General features: G+C 43.8%; 1 protein-coding gene across 1 annotated transcript in view; it reads right to left on the bottom strand.

The window, feature by feature from the left end:
- The window catches only part of TBXAS1 (thromboxane A synthase 1), a 169,422-nt gene that overhangs the window by 112,117 nt on the left and 39,014 nt on the right, over nucleotides 1-18,291 (bottom strand). Inside the window, exon 3 of the mRNA XM_040259992.1 lies at nucleotides 15,615-15,667. Within this exon, the coding sequence (XP_040115926.1) occupies nucleotides 15,615-15,667 (53 nt within the window). The remainder of the gene's footprint in view (nucleotides 1-15,614; nucleotides 15,668-18,291) is intronic.

Genomic DNA, 18,291 nt, shown 5'->3' with positions numbered 1-18,291 from the left:
ATCACTGACTCAATGGACATGAGTTTGAGCAAGTTCTGGGAGTTGGTAAAGGACAGGGAAGCCTGGTGTGCTGCAGTCTATGAAGTTGCAAAGAGTCAGACATGACTGAGCGACTGAATAACAACAAAGAAAACACACGTGAACCACAATACCCAGTTTGCAAGAACTTGCAACACTCACCCCCCTCCCAAAATACACATTAGGCACAATGGAATGGTTGTCTGTTGGGAACAGGAAGGGACCAGAGAGAAAGGTGTGGAAATAAAAGGGAGTCAAACATGCAAAACTGTGTCCCCAGTTCTCCATAGCGCCACAGAGTAAACACACTCCCACCCACACAGCCTCCAAAGGGAGGTGATTAATAATCACTGGCGGCAACACTGATGATTTACAATGGCGAAGTAAACTCTTCTTATCAATGCCTGTTTTTCATGTGGAATTCTTTAGAAGTAAAATGCTGCTGCTTATTAGATCAGCGTTTCCTTTCAGTGCCTGTTCTCCATATTCTAGTCCCAAGAGACATTCCAGAAAAGGCGGGGGGCGGGGGGGATGTTCTGCGGTCAAATAAACACTGCATACTAAATTTCCCTCTTGGAGATGTTCCAAGCACATTATTACGTGAACAGTTCTGAGAGACCTGTGTTCCATGGATTAACCCAGTGTTTCCAGCCTTTGACCGAGGGAAACTCCCCAGTTTAGTTCCATGTAACTATTATTTTTGTCAATGGAAATGGTCCAAAGGCTGCACTGTGGGAAATGCCACTGGAGGATAAGAGGCGGGTGATTCCAGATTCCAAGTGTAGCCTGGGGCTCCCCCACCCACTACTCTATCCCAGCGTGGCCGGGCAATCCTTCCAGGGCTCTGTTCCCAAGCCACCTTGGACCCAAAGTCTCAGTCATAGTTACAACTGATGGTGGCGAGGATGGTGCTGTCTTCCCCTCTGCTATGTTCCATCTCCTCATTATGTAGGGAATGATCGTTTTCTCTCTAGAATTCAAAGCCAACATCAGTGATTAATGTTGCCTAGTCCTTATTCCTTGTAACTAGCTAGTAGTTCAATTCTGCTCTCCTTTATGAAAGTCTGCCTCTCTTTGCCTCATGTTTCTGATGATCCAAATCACTGTTATCACTCACTGGGGTTGTTAGAATGGTTGTCTGCTTGTCTTTTATAAATTCCATCCTCCCTCTTCATCCCCGGTGGCTCAGATGATAAAGAATCTGCCTGCAAGGCAGGAGACCCAGGTTTGATCCCTGAGTTAGAAAGATCCCCTGGAGGAGGGCATGGCAACCCACTCCAGTATTCTTGCCTGGAGAATTCCATGAACAGAGGAGTCTGGTGGGCTACAGACCATGGGGTCACAAAGGGTTGGACAAGACTGAGTGACTCACATACACAGCCTTCATTCCTTACCTTGTCCTTCTCCATTATGTGCATCTGTACAATAACCTACTTCAAATAACCCACTTCCTTAGCACCATTCCTTAGATCCTTCTCTCCTCCTGCCACTGCAGAGAGGTTGTCCTCTCCAGTGTCCAAACCATCACATTTTCTTAGCACACCTTTGGCCTCTATAGTCTCCCTTTCAACATCTCAGCTAAAACCTCTCAACTTCCTTCCAAGCCTATGGGCCTGGGCCCACAGGCCACCTGCCAGCTCTCCCTTACCTGGGTAGCTACAGAGCTAGCTAACCTCTCAATGAACGCACACGTTGTGCTCTGGGGAGGACCCAGGAGAATTCAGTGCGTCTCCTCCAGCAAACAGCCACAAAGCTGGAACACAGGCCTCGAAAAATAGCTAAAAGACTGTGTGAAAGAAGCACAGAGGGAGGAAACTCAGAGGCTACAAGTGACAGGGACCTGATCTTGACAAATTGCTGCAGGTAGGAAGCCTGGAGATGGAAGGTTCCGGGGAGAGAAGAGTAGGCCTTGTGAACGAGAAAGAGTTCCAGATAGAGAAGGTTACATTTAAATGAGACCCAAAGGCCACAGTAACGTGGTGGGAAAGAGGAAACTTGGAGGGGGCTGAAAGCAGAATTGAAGAGCAAACACATAAATTGTAAAAGGCTTGGCAGAGAGGAGTGAGATAAGGCAAGAAGGGGCTCTGGGTAAGGACTACTGGGAATTTATTAAAATGAACTGAATTTATGGTGCAGTACAAGCATCTGTTGATAACGGGGCGAGTCTGGTAAAGAATGTGCTCACTGGCTTGTAGTCAACAGGAAGCTGGGGCAAGATGACAAGGGCCAGGCATTCCAATCAGAAATGTGTCATTCAGGCTGGCCAGCAAGGTTCCGGAGCACAGGGAGGGGCTTACATTTCTTCTGGAGGTCACTTGTGAGGTTAGAAGCAAGAAGTGCAGCCACTCAGTCACGGTCAAAAGGAAAAATACAACACTGTACCTCCAAAAGCAGCTGCTCCAGAAAACAGCACAGCAGTTCTGCAAAAATTAAACATAGGGCTTCTCTGGAGGCTCAGCCATCAAGAATCCACCTGCCAATGCAGGAGACACGAGTTCCATCCTTGATTCAGGAATATCCCACATGCCACGGACCAGCTAAGCCCGCGCACCGCAACTACCAGCCTGTGCTCTAGAGCCTGGAGAATCGCAATTACTGAGCCCACATGCTGCAAATACTGAAGCCTACACACCCTAGAGCCTGTGCTTTGCAACAAGAGAAGATACAGCAACGAGAAGCCCGTGCATCACAACTAGAGTGTAGCATCCGCCACTAGAGAAAAAAAAGCCCTCGCAGGAACAGAGACCCAGCACAGCCAAAAATAAAGTAATTAACTAATAAAAAAATATTAAGCCTAGAATTAACATAGGATCCCAGCAATTCCACTTCTTGATATAGATCTAAAAAAAAAAATGGAAAGGAGGTATTGAAGAGAGATTTGTACACTGGTGTTCATAGCAGCATTGTTCACAATAGCTCAAGGGTGGAAGCCACCCAAGTGTCCATCGACAGATGAATGGATAAACAGAATGTAGTACATACAAAAAATAGATTGTTATTCAATCCTAGAAAGGAAGAAAATTCTTATACATGCTCCATGGATGAGCCCTGAGGACATTATGCCGAGTGAAATCAGCCAATCACAAAAGGACAAATACTGTATGATTCCACTTATATCAGGTATAGGCTAGTCAAGTTCATAGAGACAGGAAGTAGAATGGTGGCTTCTCAGGACTAGGGGAAGGAAGAATGGAGAGTTATTGTTTAATGGGTAGAGAGTTCCATTTTTCAAGATGAAAAAGAGTTCTGGAGAAGAATGGTGGCCACGGTTGCACAATGTGAATGTACTTCATGCCACTGAACTCTACACTTAAAACTGGCTAGGACGGGGTCATCTCTGGTGGTCCAATGGTTAAGAATCTGCCTGCCAGTGCAGGGGACTGGAGTTCAATCCTTCATCCAGGAAGATCCCACATGCCACGGGGCAATTATTGACACTGTGCTCTAGAGCCTGTGTGCCACAACTACCGAACCCACGTGCCTAGAGCCTGTGCAGGAGAACCCAACCTCTAGCAGAGAAGTCTAAGGTTTGGAGGCATCAGTTAAGAATCTTTGGGCTGGAGTCTTTTGCAAAGATCCAGGGGCCATGTCACTCGTAAGATACAACCTATGGTCCAGCAGTGAAATGGAGAAGAGAGCTTGAGGAGTTACAGACAACTTTCAAAGACAAATGGAAGGTCCACTCAAGAACTGCTTCTCTGGTGGGACCTATCCAGGTACTACATTCACAACAGAGAACATGGAGAGGGACAAGCTAGGGAGGGCTTGGAGTGCCTTCTCCCGGAGGTCCTGCTGTAAAGGGCCATGGTCTTGGTTAATACCAGGATGCCCATTTCCCCTGTAGCCTGAGTAGCATCAAGAGGTGTTGGTGGATGTTGTACCACAACAGACCACACTTCCCACGTCCACCTACCATGTGGTGACAGGCCATCCACCAGCCGTGTGTTCAGAGCAAAGATTAGTGAGTTCTTGTCTAAGCAGAGGCAAAAATAGAATCATCTGCTCACAGTGCCTCCTTAGTGGTTAATGTGGGGAGCGTGGTAAACATGTCAGAGAGTCAGACCTTTTGAAACAGGCCAATAAACTGAGAGCCTCACCCAGAGTGGAAAAGTTGATATAGTGGGCTGCAGAATTCTTGCATCTTGGGGGTGAGATGGGGGAGAAGTTGTTAGGAACATGGTCTTGAGATGTGAAAAATGATCAAGGGACTCATCTGAGTAGTTAAGTTTCTATGATCTGCCCCAGGCCTGCAGGCATCATAAAACCTGGCAGTGCCTTGCTGGGAATTACTTCGTGTCCACAGCTGCAGAAATGTTACACAGAAGACTGGCCAGGAAGAATGGGAATGTATAGTAAACAACCCAAACTCTGAAAGATTTAAGGGTCCTGAGGAAGAAAGGAGAACATGTTCCATTTTAAAGATAAACTTTGATTACTCAAACTTCAGTAGAATTTCAAATGTGTGCAGTATCTGACTTTTTTTGTTTGACAACTTATACTGTGGATCTAGAGTTAATTTGGTTTTGCATTGCCTTTTGCCCTCTGTGAGGAACACACTTTAAAACTGTGTTTTTTTTTTTTAATCATTCAAGTGTTCTGAGAACTTATTTGAGAAAAGTTTTTCTGCTTACAAAATGGTGATCAAAGAGGAACTTGAAGCTCCATGGGAACTAGGAATTAGTTGCTTCTTTTAATTTAGCCACCTGATGCAAAGAACTGACTCATTGGAAAAGACCCTGATGCTGGCAAAGATTGAAGGCAGGAGGAGAAGGGGATTACAGGGGATGAGATGGTTAGATGGCATCACCAACTCTATGGACATGAGTTTGAGTAAGCTGTGGAGCTGATGAGGGACAGGGAAGCCGGGCATGCTGCAGTCCATGGGGTCTCAAAGAGTCGGACATGACCAAGTGACTGAACTTAAATTTAGCAAAGATGTTTTTTAAATTATGAAATCGAAGTGGGTTTGTCATTCTTCTCTGAATAGAATAGGGAAGCTATTTGCATTCTCAGTTAATTAGGGTTAAGAGCCATGAGAACTGGGTGAGTGTGTGCCATTTGGGGAATTATCTACGCAAAAGAGTTGTTGACAGAAGATACATGCCTAGTGCGATGTGTTCTCTGGACCTGCTTCCAGATGGGAGAATGTTTTGGCAAATGCCACAGTGATTCATGACTGTTACATAACTCTATTTGGGGTTGAACAACTTGGATTTGTTGCAGGTACAATACAATTAAATATGGAGTTTATTATTCAAAAATATTAGCTGGAAACAGCTCTTATGTGATTTTCATTTGAAGATGTTCTATTGTTTGGGAATGCATCTTCACAGGGCTATCATTTGGGGGATAAAGAAGTTACTGATGCCGTATTTGATTGTCACCAATGGAGCACAAGCCCCCTTCCACCTTGAACCTGGTATATTGGTGGATTTTTTGGAAACGCACATCAAGGAATGCCAAGCTGAAGGTCCGTGGCTGACTTCCCAGAGGGATGCTCATCTCCCACTCGCAGTCTGGCTACCCCCAGAGGTGAAGTCACGGCCAGCACCCTCGGCCTCACTCTGTCCGAGCCAGGATGGACCTTTTGTTCCCAGCTGGTCACAGGGGTTGGGTCTGGTTGCTGAGTCCCAAGCCTCACATCGTGCTCTCAGTCTCAGGACTGAGAATCTGCACAAGATTTATTCTCTGGGCCCCTCCCCATGAGGCCCTGCTTGGACTCCTGCCAGACTCTCTTCTCAGGGCCAAGAATATCCCCTTTTCCCTATTTTGTTTTTAGTCACTCAGTCGTGTCCAAATCTATTGCGACCCCATGGACTGTAGCCCTCCAGGCTCCTCTGTCCCTGAGATTCTCCAGGCAAGAATACTGGAGAGGGTTGCCATTTCCTCCTCCAGGGGATCTTCCTGACCTAGGGATCACACCTGCATCTCCTGGACTGGCAGATGGTTTCTTTACACTGAAGCACCTGGGAAGCCCCAAACACCCCCTAGTTAGGCCCTAATGGCCACTAACGGGCCTTTTTGATTTCTACTTTACTGGACTCCTGGCTACTGCCCAGCCAGCACCTTCTCAATGGGTGGTTTTCTCCTAGACTGTCCAGTGATTACTAGAATGCAGCTGTCAGTTTTTTCCCCTTTAAATGTTATGCTTTGCTCATCAGCAGGAACCCCCTCTCTCAATTCACAGCCTGGTTGGGTGTCCATGCCCAGACACCCCAGGGGATGAGCAACAATCTTATGGAGAGATGTTTTACATTGTCAACTAATCATATTATCAACAAATTATGTATGTTTTGGTAAGCTTTTTAGCTTGAAATATTCTGTGTTAATTCTGGGACTTAATTTTAATTAATTACCTTCAGATTTTAAAGAAGGAAAAGCTATTGGGCAGCCAGGGCTCTGCTCACGTCCACATTGGTCAGAAGCCCCATCCCTGGAGAAATAGTGTCTCATCTTTGATTCTGCTTCAGCTGACAAAATCTCTTTTGTCAGAAATTTCTCAGAATCTTAAACCACACCGGGGCAAAATAAAACCAGGGGCTAATAAAATGTTTCTAATGTAGACGGTTGGAGCTGAGTCATCCGGTTTGCAGTCAGCTAGTTTTGAACTGGAAAGGACTACAGTTATCATCTGACCCTTTGCTCTTCAAATTGCTTATCTTGACTCACCAGTGATGATGAAACCAATTTCGTGGGTCGTGATCAGATTGCATTTGTTTTGTTTTTTCATGGAATAGAGTAGAAGAGAAGAGGAGAATAGACTGGATCAAACCGGACCTTACATAGTAAAAGATATCTAGTAAAACTTTGATTTCAGGTGTATGTGTGTACTGGGTCATAATGTAAAATATATTATTTACTGAGGCTCATAATTAAACAAAGGGTCAAAGTCCCTGATCTTGTCCCAATCCCCTCATTTCGTACCTGGGAAAACTGAGACTCCGAGAGGGGAAGCGACTGGCCCAAATCCTTGAAGCCAACAGGTCGTAATAGAAAGAGAGTTGGAGCTGAAATGTGAACCTCAGTTTTCTATTGTAAGTTGGCATGCTCTATTTGATGTTTTTCTGGCCAAACAAGAGGAATTTACATAGGCTGTTGATGTTTAGAAGCGTGGGTCACAGACTTGGACATCAGTGGTCACTAAAATTTACCTATAGGTTGTCATAGAATGAAGATGTGGGGAGGGCAAGAAAGTGGTGTGAAATAAGGGGTAAAAGAGGAGGTCAGGGGTCCAGGAAAGTGGGTAAATTTCAGAAGGGTCTTTGGATGACTTTTAGGAAGAGGGAAAGTCTTAAACTGCACGGAAGAAGAAAGTTCTATAATAATTCACCATTTGGGATCACAAGAGACCATGAGAGGGACAGATAGGGGTGACAAGGCTATTAAAGTTTCATTTGATAAAAAATGGGGCTGTAATAGAAATCTCTCTCTTCTTGGTCTAAATCACCCATTTGTCTGAGAACAGTTGTTCTTTCAATAATCCTCCCGATTGGGCTAGGCATTTAGATTGGTGTGCATCCATGCGTGCTCAGTGGCTCGGTCAATGTGACCCCATGGACTGTAGCCCACTAGGCTCCTCTGTCCATGGGATTGTCCTGGCAAGAATACTGGAGTGGGCTACCATTTCCTCCTCCAGGGGATCTTCCCAGTCCAGGGATCAAACCTGCATCTCCTGCTTTGGCAGGCAGATTCTTTACCACTGAGCCACCTGGGAAGTTCCTTTGGATTGGTGGTAACTGTCACGTATGTTCCTTCTGACAGCTTTCTTCCTGTTCTCAATGATCTCCTGAAAAGAACAGCCAACCTTATCAGGGTATTTGCTTTTATTTAATAACGTGGCCCCCTAAAGTACAGTATCACTTTAATAAACACTCCCTTAAACATGAATTCTAAAAGGCAGAGCATCAGAATTGATCTATGTTGACCAGTGAGTATTGATACCTAACTCATTGAATGATTCTCAATAATTGTGGCATAGAGACTATCAGATCTCCTATTAATTTTGGTTTCAGACTCAAATTACTTGAAGCTAGTGATTGTAAGCTTTGCTTTCAACACTTTCATAAAAGGCTCAACTTTTACCAAGCTTCAGTTCAGTTCAGTCGCTCAGTTGTGTCCGACTCTTTACCAAGCTTGGGGACCCAAATATTGCCCCCCCAGTGGCCTTCTGGGCAAATGTGAAGATAATTTAGGATTTCTGTACTTAATTCCATATTTTCCAAGGTACTGTGTTTTCATTTACATCAGTTCCTCTTAAAACAGAGTCACAGTTTTAGGTCACTTAGTAAGTGAATCTCATTCTGAGGCGTGTGCTCCATATTGGCAGCAGAAGCTTTATTTAAGTTGGACTCCTGTACATTGTCTGTGAGGCTATTTTGCATCTGTGGCTCCATTCCTGCCTAAGATTTCTGCCATTCTTCCACATCTATGATTTTATTGAGCTCAGTCCAGTTTAAAAATGAAAACCATCTCCCTATATCCATTGCCCAGTGTGGGTCTGAATGTTTGTATTTTCTTGAACAAATCGGCATAGTTTCCACCCTAATGCATCCTCTCCCTTGTTTTCAAGTCCAGCATATTGAGATGTCTCAGTGTCTTCTAAACAAAGACTGGTTCCGTGGCAGAGGAGTGTACCAAGTTGAGTCCTTAGGAGCCTTTTTGTTCCCAGGACTTGGGGTTCTCTGGAAGGAGGCCAGCAAACCTCCCATGTTATGAAGACAGAGCCAGCTGACCGCCTTTAGTAAACCATCTCTATGCGGCTCTTCAACCTCATCTAAATAGTACATAAGCACGATGGTGAAGAGCACTTACAGAGAAAAGTGTTCACACCTTAGTCACTTCCGGAGAACACGCTCCCCTCATGGATGGCGCAATGGAAGCTGAGCTTAAAAAAATATCTGTTTTCTTAGCCGATGCCACATTCCGTATATATCCCAAAGTTCTCAGCTTCCTCACTCCTGGTGACCAGGGGCTATGAGTTCACGAGTGCCACTAGTTAAATAAAACACGGTGCCAAGAACCTCCAGGTTGGCGGCACTGAGACACCTCTGCCTCCCCTGGGAGTGCACTTTGGCTCTAAGTGCCAGGTCCTTTATGTCCAAACGAAAGTTTTCTTTATTTGCTAAATTGATTTAAGTGCAAAGACCCAAGGTTCCCTGGGAGATAGACTGCTTTAGATGCTGATACTTACAATGATGTTCTTAGAACACTCTAGCGCTGCTAGGTACAAGAAGGCGCCATTGGTACCAAAAGAGGGTATTCAGTGTGGCGCTGGCATGAGGTTGGGCAGAGAGATGGAGCAGAGAAGTTAGAAATACATACAGGAACTAAGAGATGATTTTTTTTTTAATGACACTTTAAATCAATTGGGAAAGGATGCATTTCCAGAAGGAACACCACCCTACTTCCACCCTTGCCCTCAGATAAATTTCTGATGGGTCAAATATCTAAGTTTTTTTAATAAAACAAAGAAACACTAGGAAAAAAAATGGAAGTTAAAATATATATATCCTTAGTGAAGAAAGCCTTACTGAGCAAGATACAAAATGTAGATACCATTAAAGTAGATTAAATTCAACAATACAAAAACATTTTCAGATTGGAACTATATATATATATGCTTTTTATATTAATAAAAAATAACAGCAGAGCCATCATTTACAAGAGAGGTGATATAGGGGAAAGGGGCCTTTGAATAGGAGCCTTCAGGAGTTGCACATGAGCTGAAGTTAGGTCGCTGTGTAAGTAGAAGTAATTTACTAGTATTGGCACAATAAATCCTTGTCATCCACTGGATTACAAAATTTGCCACAAATTGAAGGGGACATAATCTCTATCCTGTTTATGCACACTCGGTCACCTCAGTTGTATCCAACTCTTTGCGACCCCATGGGCCTTAGCCCGTCAGGCTTCTCTGTCCATGGGATTTTCCCAGAAAGAATACTAGAGTGGGCTGCCATGCCCAATCACAAACATATTATGTTGATACTATTCTTTTAGGGGTTGGGAAGGAATATAGATCCAACTTGGGGTTCAACCTCAGACTAAAGAAGATAACCAGTAATCTTTAATCAGAGGTTATCTGAAACAACAAAGCCTTTCTTCCTCCGTATTATGTTGCCAAGGGTACATTAGTCCCCCTTTATCTGCAGTTTTGCTTTACCTGTTTTCAGTTACCTGTGGTCAACTGTGGTCCGAAAGTATTAAGTGGAAAATTCTGGAAATAAGCAACTCATAAGTGTTAGATTGTTAAGTGTTAGAATGTTCTGTGTGATAAAATCTCCTACCATTAAGTTCCATCCCACCCAGGATGTGAGTCACCTCTTTGTCCAGCACATCCTGCCCTCCTTTTGGTCGCTTAGTAGCCAAATCAGTTTTCAGATCATCTGACTGTCCTGGTAGCCCAATGCTTGTGTTCAAGTAGCCCTTATTTTACTTAATAACGCCCCCAAATACAAGAACAGTGTTCTTGTATTGCGATTAGATACATTAAAGAGAAGCCATAAAGTACTTTAAGTGAAATATGGAAGTTCTCCACTTAATAAGGAGAGGAAAAAAATCGTATTCAGCAGCTTCTAAGATCTACAGTAAGAGGAAATCATTTATACTTGAAAGTATGGAGAAGGAAAAAGAAATTTCTGCTAATTTTTCATTTGCACCTCAAACTATAAAAGTTATAGCCACAGTGCATGATAAATGCTTAGTTAAGATGGAAAAGGCACTAAATTTGTATAGTAAGTTATTCTAAGAAAGAGAGGGAAAGAGCCCACAATCACATAACTTTTATTAAATATATGGTTATAGTGGGCTTCCCCGGTGGCTCAGCTGGTAAAGAATCTGCCTGTAATGCAGGAGACCCAGGTTTGATCCCTGGGCCAGGAAGATCCCCTGGAGAAGGTAATAGCTTCTCACTCCAGTGTTCTTGCCTGGGAAATCCCACGGACAGAGAAGCCTGGTGGGCTATAGTCCATGGGACTGTTAGACACAACTGGGCAACTGACGCTCATAATTGTTCTGAAAAGTGAAAGTGAAAGTCACTCAGTCGTGTCTGACTCTTTGTGACCCCATGGACTATACAGTCCATGGAATTCTCCAGGCCAGAATACTGGAGTGGTAGCCTTTCCCTTCTCCAGGGGATCTTCCCAACCCAGGGATTGAACTCAGGTCTCCTACATTGCAGGCAGATTCTTTACCAGCTGAGCCAAAAGGGAAGACCAAGAATACTGGAGTGGATAACCTATTCCTTCTCCAGGGGGTCTTTCTGATCCAGGAATTGAACCTGTATTGCAGGCGATTCTTTACCAACTGAGCTATCAGGGAAGCCCATAATTGTTCTAGTTAATTATTATTGTTGTTGATTCTTTTATTATTGTTGCTGTGCCTAATTTATAAATTAAATTTTATCTTTGGTACACATGTATAGGAAAAACGTGGTATATACAGGGTTCAGTGGTTTTAGGTGTCCACTGGGGGTCTTGGAACGTACTCCTAGAGGCTACTGTGTGTGCATGTGTGTGTTCAATCAATTCAGTCATGTTGTATTGTGCATAACAGTTGTATAGGTGTGTGCGCCAGCCTTCCTGCTTTACATTCAAGTTCAGAGAAGCCAGAGACAATGTGCATAGATTTATTTGCACAAAGCAAGCTGCAAAATTAGACACCTGATGAAGTCATTTTATTCTCAGTGGTGGTGGTGGTGGTGATTGTAACCAACATTGGTGCTCTCAACCCCTCTTGGCAGAGGGCTTCTCCAGCAATTTACTTTCCTCTTAACAGGAAAGGGAAAAGGGTAAGAGGCAGGTTTCCAGCTTGGGGACGCAAACTCTGACTGAGTTGCTATGATGACCACAGGTAATAAGCATAAATACTCATCATGATTGGTGTTCAGGTACAGAGTAAAGAGATCCTCTCTGCCCACACTTTCAACATATACGCTCTGTCGTGAACCTCCACGTGGCATCAAGAGCCTTGGGTTTCCCTCATCAAATGATGAATCAGTCTATTACTTCAATGTTCACGGGACCAATCTTGGATCAAAAACATTTCCTAATGACAGAAGGAATCCAAAATCTAAGACAATTCAAACCAAATCATTTCCCAAAAAAGGGAGTCTTTCATTGAACTTGGTCCATTCTTACCATTCCCAATCAGTGAATTTTGTTCACATTTTAAAAGTAACAAAATAATTTTTAGGGCTGGAAAGGCCCTTAAATACAGACTAGTTTAACCCTTTCATCTGAAAGGGTAAACATACTGAGTCTCACCCAGTTTACAGAACTCAAACAGGCTTTCCCGGTGGCTCAGCTGGTAAAGAATCTACCTGCAATGCAGAGACCCTGGTTCAATGCCTGGGTTGGAAAGATCCCCTGCAGAAGGGACAGGCTACTCACTCCAGTATTCTTGGGCTTTCCTGGTGGCTCAGTTGGTAAAGAATCCACTTGCAATGTGGGAGACATGAGTTCAACCCCTGAGTTGAGAAGATCCCCTTGAGGAGGGCATGGCAATATCCCGCTCTAATATCCTTGCCTGGAGAATCCCCACGGACAGAGAAGTCTTGGGGGGGGGGGGGGCCCAGGACTATAGTCTATGGGGTTGCAAATAGTCAGACATGACTGAGAGACTTTCACTTTTCACAGAGCTCAAACAGGACTTTACCCCACCACTACAGTGCCTCTCAATTTGGCAGTGGACACATTTAAAAAGAAGTCAGCATTTTAAGGCTCATCAGTTGTTCCAAAGCAGAGAAAGTTGATAGCTTTGTATGAAGAAATTATGCCATCACCTTTCATTTGTTTCCCTTTTTACCAAAGATCATACTGCGATTTCTCTCTTTTCAACCTCATTTGAGATCGTTCTCTATGATTCAAGTTTTCTTGAAATGAAAAGGGTAAATTGTGTTAAGTTAAAGTTGGGGGAGTGGGAAGTTGATTGGCCATCCTGTCGTCAAGGAAATCAATCTGTCTCTCTCTCTGTCTCATGCACACATACACATATCACCATCACCACCACCACACAATCCACCAATTGATACAGGGCCATTTAAACTCTTCATCTGAGGTTTTAAAATTATTTTAAAGTACTCAAGAGCTCTGCTCTGAAAATCTGTACAAAACTACTTCAAGGGAGTGATTCCTAGAATCAGACTTAGAGAGGCCTTTTTCTAATTCTGGGGAAACCACCATCCTTCTGAGTCAGTGCGATGTCTCAGAAACGTATGACAGTCTCCAAGGTCAATGTCAAGTCAACAGCAGAATGAGACTGTTGCAAAGATAAGTTCTTCGGTACCTATTATACTCAGTGCAAGAAGCTATGCACTTTAAAAAAATGGGGCAAGGGGTGGGAGGAGACCAAGCTAAAAGGGATCACAGAGAGTGAGATGGAATTGCCTGTTATTTAAAGTATGCACCATCTCCCCACTCTTCTTTTAGAAGAGTACATCTCCCTGCTCCACCAGTGTCAAGCTTGGCCAAGTAACTTGCTTTGGCCTAACTGCACACAGAGTGTGCTTTCTGCCCAGACTTTTGGTTTCTGCATATAACTTGGTTTGGCTGATAGGATGTTGGCAGAAACTTAAAATGTTCTTGCACCATTGGGCTTGCTCTCTTGATACTTTCCCTTCCCAAGACGAGCCTGCCCTGGCCCTCCTGCCTTTCCAAGGAGGATGAGGGAAGCGTGGGGCACAGCTGACCCAGCTGAACCTATAGAAGCCCCAGGAAGCCCAGCTGAGCTTCCCAGACAGGCAAGCTCAGACCAGCCAACTCAAGCCAGCCCGTAGGCACACCATCCATAATAACTTGTTCCTTAAGTCACTGCATTTTGGAGTAGTTTCTTATCCAGAAATGACAAACTAATCCAAGACCACCGAGTAGAATATCTTCATGTACTACATTCTCAGGGTTACACAGCAAACTCAAGAGTGATGAGAAGAACTGGGGTCTCCTGGCATTTCCACGAAGAGTACATGTGAATCCCTCTTGAAAATCATCACTGAGAGACCAGCATCACGTGCCCCGTGGATAGAAGGGCCCACAAACCAAGTGCAACCCATTAGGATATACAATAGGAACACCATAGCACTTTGCTGCCCCTAGAAAAGTTATCAGAGACCTAAGTCTGGAAAAAAGCTACCTCAAATCATCCAGCAACTGAGGAGAGCTGCAAGAGGGCAGACTAAGATGATTAGGGCTCCAGCCTAGAAGGACATGGGCTGAGAATCAGTATGATTCAAGTCTATTAAATCTTGAATAGGGTAAATGGTCTGATCATGGGTTTATTTGTCAGATGCCAGAATTATTTTTTTTTAAAAAGGAGCATACTCTGAAGCATAAAAAGGGAAAATAAAGGGGCTATAGAAGATAGGGGTAACAGAGGGTGAGATGGTTGGATGGCATCACTGACTCAATGGACGTGAGTTTGAGTGAACTCTGGGAGACAGTGAAGGACAGGGAAGCTTGGCGTGCTGCAGTTCATGGGGTCTCAAAGAGTCAGACACGACTTAGTGGCTGAACAGCAAAATGTATATATATAGGTATTAATGATTTGCAATGATGTACAGCAAAAACCAACACAACATTGTAAAAGTGATTACCTTCCAATTAAATAAAGGAAAAATCTATATAGGATACTGGTATTCAATTTCTTAAGCTTGGTGATAGATACCTGTTCATTTTATTAATATTATTTAAATTCTACATGTTACATGTTCTTTGGCATATATATTTCACAATTAAAAGAAAACATGAAGAAATTTTTTAAAAGGGGAAAATACAGGAAAAATAAGGGGAAGGCCTATACTACTTTACACGGCTGAGAATTAGGGTGACCATTCGACCCAGTCTACCCAGGTCAGTCTTGGTTTCCACTGTTGTCCTGCAGTAAGTATGAGTAGCAGCCCCTGTTACTTTGAAATGTGTACAGTGTCGGATAATAGATGATATGGCCGTACAGCTGATGCATATTTTACCCATAGAGTTGAATAAAATGGGCCCAAATAAGTTTTATAAGGGGCTTCCCTGGTAGCTCAGTGGTAAAGAATCTGTCTGCTAAGGCAGGAGACATGAGTTAGATCCCTGGATTAGGAAGATTCCCTGGAGAAGGAAATGCCAACCCATTCCAGTTTTCTTGCCGGGGAAATCCCATGGACAGAGGAGCCTGGTGGGCTACAGTCCACGGGGTCCAAAAGGAGTTGGACATGACTGGGTGACTAAAAAACAACAGCAACAAAAGCTTAGATAAGATCACGGGGAAAGACTTGCCATGGGTGGTCAAGGCAAATTAGACTGAAGTGAGGAGGGCCACTGCCTCCCTTGCAACACGCCTTTGGTACAGTGATCAGAGATGGTCAAGGCACCCAGCGCCTGACCCAGCTGGTTGGGCTTTAAAGACTGGGAAACAGTGTTTTTCAGGCTAGCGCCATGCACCCTGGGCCACCTGGGATCTTCTCTAGGAGAAGATCCATCTGTACAGCTGGGCATACTCTTTGTGGATCCTCAAAAGTGATAAACACAGGCAACATGCCCATTCTTGTCATTCCTTCCATGTCACTTCAACACACACAAATCAAAATGCATGGGAGAAGAATGGTGTTTTCTTCTTACCCACTCAGAGGTCCATATTGCTTTCTGAGCTCCATGTGGCTTTCCCAGAAACCCTGCAGAAAACAAGCACTGTAGTAAAAATCAGATGAAACAGAATTTCAAATATTTAAACTTCTTCAGGAAAAAAGTCTACAATCATGAGAACACAATTACATCAACCATAAAGAAATAATCGAAGTGGTATTGTTTTCAGAAATGTTTCAGTTCTCAGTACTCCAGGACTTTGGAGTATTAGAATAAACTAGTGGCTTGAAAAAATAATATTGCCAAGAGACAGTCGCTGTCAACTCTGCTGTAATGGACAGATGAGATCATCTGTACTTATACTATTTGTGTATAATTGCTGCTAAAATATTTGAAAAATGTTTGCTTTCTCAACTATGCTAACATTCCCCTCTGCAATTTGGTTTATATTATTATTATTTTTGGCAGAGCCTCTTTTCACAGACACTATAGGCATAAATGTCTGCTGAGTGTACTCAAATTATCACAAACTCTGAATTATGGTCCAAGTTAAATTTTAACTAAAATTAACATATTCAAGGCATAAGAACCTTAGAGCTACTTTATACATATGAGACACGTTTTGGGGGTGGGAAAGGAGGGTTCCAGGATATATACACAGCATGGAGTAGGGTCAGAAAAATGCTTGACTCACTGTATTGTTGAGATGGGGTCTGTGTGTGGATATATACAGGGGGAAAGTATGGGTTAAGGGTTGAAAATGGCTGGATCCATTGTGTTATGGGAAAGAAATAAACATGAAAACATCCTTCAGTTGGGATGGAAGTGGAAGAGAAGAGACCCCTAGACTTGTGCTGTGGGAATGGAGTGGACAGGTAAACACATAAAGGGTGGGTGAGAGTAGAGAGTTGGGAAAGTAGAAGAGGTGGATGTTCTTAATGAAAATCCATCCCAGGCTTTTTAAGTCTAGCTCCACCATCTAGCTGCTGTTCAGTTGCTCAGTCTTATCTGACTCTGCAATCCCACAGACTGCAGCATGCCAAGCTTTCCTGTCCTTCACTCTCTCCCAGAGTTTGCTCAAACTCATGTCCCCTGAGTCAATGATGCCATCCAAACATCTCATCCTCTGTCGCCCCCTTCTCCTCCTGCCCTCAATCTTTCCCAGCATCAGGGTCTTTTCCAATGAGTTGGCTCTTTGCATTAGGTGGCCAAAGTATTGGAGCTTCAGCATCAGTCCTTCCAATGAACATTCAGGGTCGACTTCCTTTAGGATTGACTGGTTGGATCTCCTTGCTGTCCAAGGGACTCTCAAGAGCTTTCTCTACCACCACAGTTCAAAAGCAGCAATTCTTCAGTGCTCAGCCTTCTTTATGGTTCAACTCTCACATCCATACCTGACTACTGGAAAACCATAGTTCCACCTCCATCTAAGCTTGCCATATATTAATAACAAGGAAAGCTCATATGACTTTAAAAACAGTCAATGAAATGACTACGTTCTAGCAAGAACTTGGCAGGATTTGCCCATATGAGAATGAGCAGCTAAAAAGGAGCATATGTGGAAATTAGCCAAAGGCAGGCACTGTGTTCTCAGCACATCGACAGGGATATGGTTTAACTCAACATGTTGATACTGAATTAATTCAGTCAAGTCTGAATGCAACTGATCATTTCCCCCATAGAAATTTGTGAAATGGATTTGCTTTAATTTCCTATCTGGTTTGTTTTTGTGTTTTGACACTTAGAAATATCTTCATACTTGCTTCACGGAACTGATGGGGAGCCTTGCTGTGATGCTGTTCATGGGCTGAAAGTTGTGGCCTGGCCACCCCTGAGCCAGAGAGGAGAGAAGGAGGTGTTAAAAAAAAACACTGGGAAGAGAGAAACAACAATAAACAGTGGGAAGTGGTGTTGAACCGAGAAAGGGACAAAATGGAAGAGAAGAGAAACTGATGAGAAAGAAAAGGGACAGAAATAGCATATGTTATTTTCTACCTGACGCCAAGGGCCAGCCTTTCCGGGGGCAGGGGTGGGGAAAGCCTAAAGAGATCTTAGAGGGGTGTTATCAGGATTGGCCCCAATTTAGTCCTTCCTGCCTTTGTTTGGCTTAGTGGCTTCACATGTAGGATCTGCAGCCTCCTAATATTGGGTCTGGTGGCGGCATCCCCCACAGGAGTTGGCAGAATAAATCATCTGGCTTCTGAGAAAACCCAACATGGGAAACAAAAATAACCTGCCAAGATAAAGTCTCAGGACTTTATCTCCAAATGCCCAGAGGGCATTCGAGTCATTCTGGCAAATCAAAGACACCTCCCTAAACCAGCTGACCTCCCGACCTTTTATTTTCATGGACTCCTGGCCATTCTCCCTGTTGTCTGGCTCCAAACTTAAGACCAGTTGACTCATTCTGCCTTGACTTCTCATCTAAGTCGCCATGAGAGTTACTAATTTTGCCCCCAAAGTTCTTCTCTTTCTCTCTCATCTCCACCTTGGCCAAGCTCTCACTGCTTCATAGCCAGGGCTCAACAACTGTTCAATTCTACAGACCTGCTCTAAATCTTGCAGAAAAATCTTCCCCTTTGGTGTCCCCCTCCTACTCACCAATGCTGGGACACGCAGAGTCTTCACTTGCCTTTCTGAACTGTCAGTGATCTAAGTAAGTGTTAGTCACTCAGTCTTTGCAACCCCGTGGACTGTAGCCCACCAGGCTCCT

The sequence above is a fragment of the Oryx dammah genome, unplaced genomic scaffold, assembly GCF_014754425.2.
Source record: "Oryx dammah isolate SB20612 unplaced genomic scaffold, SCBI_Odam_1.1 HiC_scaffold_18, whole genome shotgun sequence".
Lineage (NCBI taxonomy): Eukaryota > Metazoa > Chordata > Mammalia > Artiodactyla > Bovidae > Oryx > Oryx dammah.
The sequence above is the reverse complement of the archived record's forward strand: the minus strand, read 5'-3'. Positions and strand labels throughout refer to the sequence as shown.